General features: G+C 39.1%; 1 protein-coding gene across 1 annotated transcript; it reads right to left on the bottom strand.

The window, feature by feature from the left end:
• Nucleotides 1-2,880: 2,880 nt before the first annotated feature.
• LOC139443675 (uncharacterized) lies at nt 2,881-3,615 on the bottom strand. Its single transcript, XM_071224616.1, has one exon. It carries the CDS (start codon nt 3,613-3,615, stop codon nt 2,881-2,883), a length of 735 nt encoding a protein of 244 aa, XP_071080717.1.
• Between the last annotated feature and the right edge of the window lie 3,719 nt (nt 3,616-7,334).

Here is a 7,334-nt window from a genome sequence, read left to right on the forward strand (position 1 = left end):
GTAGACACAATGACAGCAGTGGTTGTTGTAGCTATAAGGAATGTGAACGTATATTTGTAACAGTAGACACAATGGCAGCAGTGGTTGTTGTAGCTATAAGGAATGTGAATGTACATTTGTAGCAGTAGACACAATGACAGCAGTGGTTGTTGTAGCTATAAGGAATGTGAACGTATATTTGTAACAGTAGAAACAATGACAGCAGTGGTTGTTGTAGCTATAAGGAATGTGAACGTATATTTGTAACAGTAGACACTATGACAGCAGTGGTTGTTGTAGCTATAAGGTATGTGAATGTATATTTGTAACAGAAGACACAATGGCAGCAGTGGTTGTTGTAGCTATAAGGAATGTGAATGTATATTTGCAACATTAGACACAATGGCAGCAATGGCTGTTGTAGCTATAAGGAATGTGAATGTATATTTGCAACAGTAGACACAATGACAGCAGTGGTTGTTGTAGCTATAAGGAATGTGAATGTATATTTGCAACATTAGACACAATGGCAGCAATGGCTGTTGTAGCTATAAGGAATGTGAATGTACATTTGTAACAGTAGACACAATGGCAGCAATGGCTGTTGTAGCTATACGGAATGTGAATGTATATTTGCAACAGTAGACACAATGACAGCAGTGGTTGTTGTAGCTATAAGGAATGTAAACGTATAGTTGCAACATTAGACACAATGGCAGCAATAGCTGTTGTAGCTATAAGGGATGTGAATGTATATTTGCAACATTAGACACAATGGCAGCAATGGCTGTTGTAGCTATAAGGAATGTGAATTTTTATTTGTAACAGAAGACACAATGGCAGCAGTGGTTGTTGTAGCTATAAGGAATGTGAATGTATATTTGCAACATTAGACACAATGGCAGCAATGGCTGTTGTAGCTATAAGGGATGTGAATGTACATTTGCAACAGTAGACACAATGACAGCAGTGGTTGTTGTAGCTATAAGGAATGTGAATGTATATTTGCAACAGTAGACACAATGACAGCAGTGGTTGTTGTAGCAATAAGGAATGTGAATGTACATTTGTAACAGAAGACACAATGGCAGCAGTGGTTGTTGTAGCTATAAGGAATGTGAATGTACATTTGCAACAGTAGACACAATGACAGCAGTGGTTGTTGTAGCTATAAGGAATGTGAATGTATATTTGTAACAGAAGACACAATGGCAGCAATGATTGCTGTAGCTATAAGGAATGTGAATGTACATTTGCAACATTAGACACAATGACAGCAATGATTGCTGTAGCTATAAGGAATGTGAATGTATATTTGCAACATTAGACACAATGGCAGCAATGATTGCTGTAGCTATAAGGAATGTGAATGTACATTTGTAGCAGTAGACACAATGGCAGCAATGGCTGTTGTAGCTATAAGGAATGTGAATGTACATTTGTAACATTAGACACAATGGCAGCAGTGGTTGTTGTAGCTATAAGGAATGTGAATGTATATTTGTAACAGAAGACACAATGGCAGCAATGATTGCTGTAGCTATAAGGAATGTGAATGTATATTTGCAACATTAGACACAATGGCAGCAATGATTGCTGTAGCTATAAGGGATGTGAATGTATATTTGCAACAGTAGACACAATGGCAGCAATGGCTGTTGTAGCTATAAGGAATGTGAATGTACATTTGCAACAGTAGACACAATGACAGCAGTGGTTGTTGTAGCTATAAGGAATGTGAATGTATATTTGTAACAGAAGACACAATGGCAGCAATGATTGCTGTAGCTATAAGGAATGTGAATGTATATTTGCAACATTAGACACAATGGCAGCAATGATTGCTGTAGCTATAAGGAATGTGAATGTACATTTGCAACATTAGACACAATGGCAGCAATGATTGCTGTAGCTATAAGGAATGTGAATGTATATTTGCAACATTAGACACAATGGCAGCAATGGCTGTTGTAGCTATAAGGGATGTGAATGTACATTTGTAGCAGTAGACACAATGGCAACATAGGTTGCAGTAGCTATAAGGAATGTGAATGCATAGTTGTAACATTAGACACAATGGCAACAATTGTTGTAGTAGCTTATAGGAATGTGAATGTGTAGTTGTAACATTAGACACAATGGCAGCAATGGTTGTTGTAGCTATTAGATATGTAGAAGTACAGAAGTATACAAGTATATGTAGTTTTAATAACGGTGGTCGCAGTTAAAGACAAATATGTATAGTAACATATATGAGGTATGTAAAGGAACAACAGTAACATACGTAACAACAAAGTCACTAGTAGTAACATTTATCGGGGCAGGTTTAGTGGAAGCAAGCTACGTTTGGCTTGTTGGAGAAGTAGATCTGAAATATTGCAGACCAGAGACAAAGCAAATAGAACTCCAAGAACAAGAGCAATGTCAGGGGAAACAACACATAAATACAATACATGTCTAGATATTGTGCAGTAAGTAAAGTAGAATCTGCTGTTTGACACAACCTCTTGACAAAAGACAAATAATCTTCTTCAATGGAGCGCGAACACAATCTTACACACATCTTGATATCAAAAGACTGTGATACCGCGTCCTTTAAGATGTTAAACGAACCGTTATTCTTTTATTCTTAAATATCAAACATCAAATGATCCCCTATATTGTGATTCTATTTCTTTTTAAGTATCAAGACCAATCAATGTCTGCATTACAGACGTAAAGGCCACTGGAATAATTTCAAATTGGGTATTATAAAAACTAAATCCTTCAGTTTTCTATTTCAATGTGATGAGATAGCCTTTGACCCTTCACTACTGAAGTATGGTCGTGATCACGTTTCACAATTTGTCGTTGTGTTGTTGTTGCCGTAGTCGTTGATGTTTATCATGCTTAGTATATTTGTTAGTGCATTTTATTTGTTAGTGTATTGGACTTGTGGAGTGGAGGAACGGTAGATCGGTGGTGTTGTCGAGCGGAAGCAAGTTGGAGCGGTGGGGGTTGTGGAGTGGAGGAGAGGAAGATCGATGGATTTGTGGAGTGGAGGCACGCAAGATCGGTGCAGTTGTGGAGTGGAGGAACGGTAGATCGGTGGGGTTGTGGAGGGGAGGCACAGTGGAGCGGTGGGGTTGTGGAGTGGAGGCACGGTAGATCGGTGGGGTTGTGGAGTGGAGGCACGGTGGAGCGGTGGGGTTGTGGAGTGGAGGCACGGTGGAACGGTGGATTTGTGGAGTGGAGGCACAGTGGAGCGGTGGGGTTGTGGAGTGGAGGCACGGTAGATCGGTGGGGTTGTGGAGTGGAGGCACGGTGGTGCGGTGGGGTTGTGGAGTGGAGGCATGGTGGAACGGTGGATTTGTGGAGTGGAGGCACAGTGGAGCGGTGGGGTTGTGGAGTGGAGGCACGGTGGAGCGGTGGGGTTGTGGAGTGGAGGCACGGTGGAGCGGTGGGGTTGTGGAGTGGAGGCACGGTGGAGCGGTGGGGTTGTGGAGGGGTAGATCGGTACAGTTGTGGAGTGGAGGCCCGGTGGCCGATGGGGATGTGGAGCGGAGGTAGGGTGGGTTGCTGGTCGTGGAATGGAGTGGAGTGGAGAGAAAGAGATCCGTAGCTGATCTCTGCACCGAGGGAAGAGCGTTTGGACATATACTGATATTTTGAACATCAACGTTACGTACATTAGGAACCTTCCTCTTGTACCTACCTCTATATTACGTATTCAAATTAAACTGATTTGCTCATGGAACCCTATTATCCTTTCACCCTTCCCCTCACAGCAGTCGCCTGCCCTGCCCCACAGTTTACAACTTTACCGTACTTCCATGTATGCATGTTTAATATTATTTCGATCTTATTGTTAAAAGAATGCCTCTCTCAGTAAAATGGCAAAATCGGATTAATCATGCAAACGTATGTCATGACCATTGGAATTACAAGAGGAAAACAGAATGGGTCACCTGTCTGGCACAAATGCATTGACTTTGTAGCAAATTGGGCATATACATCACGTTAATTCACGTGTGGCACATACGATACACCATACACCAAATACAATACACCATACGCCACATACAAAACCTCATACACAATACACAATACACCATACGCCATACACAGTCCACCATACACCATACACCATACACAGAACACCATACACAATACACGACACGTCATACGCCATACGCCATACATCACACACAATACACAATACACAATACACTATACACTATACACCATACACAATACATTTTACACCATTCACCATACACCATACACCATACACCATACACAATACACAATACATAATACACCAACTCCCCCTCCACTCCCTCTATTCCCTATAACACAACCGCCGGATATTTTGTACACCCAACGACAGGCAATGTACAATAAAGTTTCAAAATATGTTCTTCATCTTCTCAAAGCAATTAATTGCAACCAGACAAAAATGAAATCCTCGCCCTGAAGTAACTGTAATAAGATCATTTGATCTTAATAACTTAGTCAATACCTGAATATCAACCTTCTCAGAATTTACACCACGGTGTCAATTAAAAACTATACAGTCCATGGCTGTAGTGTAGGGTATACGAACCTTGAAGGCGTTGACTGTTCTCAATAGCGCAGTATATATTACACAACACTTTATATATATATATATATACCCCATTGACATGAGAACAGGAAAATATTGCTTTGGGCAAAAAGGTTTTCTTTCATATGATTCATTGGTATCAAAAATCATTTTCAATAACCTATTCATAGTCAGGATTCTCATCCTCCTGGCAGAAATTAAATGTATACAGCAATTATCGTTATGGATGATAATAAACTGTTTTAGTGTCAACTTCATTGGTTTGACTATAATCGGTTGATTTACCGATACGGTATCTTATAAATTACAAACCTTTTTTATACATGTCTGTTGGTAGGGTTGGCGTATTGGCACATAGATCGTATTGCAATATATCGCAATACGGTTCTCTGTATTGCGATATGTACTGCGATACGTACAAGGGGCACATATTATATATATTTGTACTATTCAAATGGTACTTTTTCATTCAATAATCCAGACTTCAGATTACCTAGAGACTACCTATTACGTCATAAATATGGATGGTTAAGGTAAACAGCTTGAAGAGTGCGCTATTTACATGGTTAGATAGAAACCCAGTCCACCCAAATGCCTCAAGATAGTATATATAATTAACATAATTATATATTAATTCACCTTTGACAGTATAAAAAAATATCAATATATCGTATTGTCTTATCTGTTAGTAGAGGATATACGAAATAAGAATGCCTGCTGAATGCGAGAATGTTTGTGTTATTGTATAAGTGCTGAGTGCCATAGCTTGTGGAGCGACGTACAGAAAGATATGCATGTTGTTGGGTTTATTGAAAGTTGAGAAGTAAATGTTGTAACAGAAAGTTAACCTTCAGTCCAAGCCTCATGATTGGTTTGTTTGTTTGTTGTTTAACCCCTCACTCAGCAATATTCCAGCAATATGACGGCGGTCTGTAAATAATTGAGTCTGAACCAGAAAATCCAGTGATTAATATCATGAGCATCGATCCATGCAATGGGATCGATGACATGCATAAACCAAGTCAGCGAGCCTTACCACCCGATCTCGTTAGTCGCCTCTTACAACAAGCATAGTCGCCTTTTACGGCAAAAATGGGTTGCTGGAGACCTATTCTACCCCGGATCTTCACGGGTCTCAAGCCTCATGACAATGATAGAAATGCAATAGACGATGTAAAAAATATAAGTGCTGCACAATGAAAATGTTCTAAACGATCAGGTTTTAGACATCTTACCATTGAATAAATCATTATATCTTTAGTTTCTTAAATATGAAACAGTTATTTTAAAAACAATGACAGCAGTGATTATAGTAGCTATTAGGAATGTGAATGTATATTTGTAACATTAGACACAAAAGCAACAATGGTTGCAGTAGCTATTGTGAATGTGAATATATATTTGTAACATTAGACACAATAGCAACAATGGTTGCAGTAGCTATTGTGAATGTGAATGTATATTTTTGTAACATTAGACACAATAGCAACAATGGTTGCTGTAGCTAATAGGAATGTGAATATATATTTGTAACATTAGACACAATAGCAACAATGGTTGCAGTAGCTTATAGGAATGTGAATGTATATTTGTAACATTAGAACAATGGCAGCAGTGGTTGTAGTATCTATAAGTTATGTTTAATTTTTAATTTGTTTCTTTGTTGTTTAACGCCGCACTGAGCAATATTCAATATCTGTCTGTAAATAATCGAGTCTAGACCAGACAATCCAGACAAGAATCGAGCCATGCAATTGAGATACGATGACATGCATCAACCAAGTCAGCGAGCTATAGTAAGTAATGGCTATAAGTAAGGAAGTAAATAAGTAGAAGCGAAGTATTGAAGTAAGCAACTATGTATGTAGTTTGTTTGGTGTCCCGATAGTTTTGTTCCCATTTCTTTATTATTTACCAAGCATGCAATGTGTCTGACTTCTCACAGAATGACTCCACATGACAATAGTTTGTGCTGCATCAGAACTAAATCCTTGCTTTTTATATTTCAGGGTAGTTAGGTATTTCCCTTTAACTGAAGAACTGTTCACGAAGTGGTTGTGATGACGTTTCTAAATATGTAGTCGCTGTTGTTGGAGTACACAATTTGTGTATACAAATATATTTTTCACATCTGGGTAAACTAGAAGACACGAAGAAAGGGTTCGAGATTTCTTTCTCCTGGACGTATTCGCTCACTATCCGATCCTGTCTCGTTGTGTGTTTTCTCTGTTATATAAACCTAGGCAATTGGTTTTTAAACTTGGACATATTAATTCTGTCTGACAATATCAATCTAGCTCAATTTCTGGAGGTTGAAGGTTACACTTTTTAATCTTGTGGGTAAAGCTTGACCCTAGATAGAGACTATGACGTTTACATTGTCTCAATCAACTCAAATTACTAATCATTTGAACACAGCGTCACCCCATAGGTATACCATTGTAAGATATGAGACTGCCTCCCTACCACCTGAGATGTCTGGTCTTTAATGAACACATACACTGTGTCCTCAATCCACCATTTTGGCAATGTCTGGTACAGCAGACAGCTAAATTGCTGTTTCAACCATCCGGCGTCGAAATAGAGAACAGCTATATATGATCCACACGGACACACGATACAAGGTTTGGATTGTAAATATGAACCTTATGGAATGTATCGTATACCTTATGAGTGTATGAATTTATCCTGTCTGAGTGAATGGACAATGGGGAGGGGGGAGAGAAAGAGAGAGAGAGAGAGAGAGAGAGAGAGATAGAGAGAGAGAGAG

This window comes from Haliotis cracherodii, unplaced genomic scaffold (assembly GCF_022045235.1).
Source record: "Haliotis cracherodii isolate W230 unplaced genomic scaffold, xgHalCrac1.p SCAF_5, whole genome shotgun sequence".
Classification (NCBI taxonomy): Eukaryota; Metazoa; Mollusca; class Gastropoda; order Lepetellida; family Haliotidae; genus Haliotis; species Haliotis cracherodii.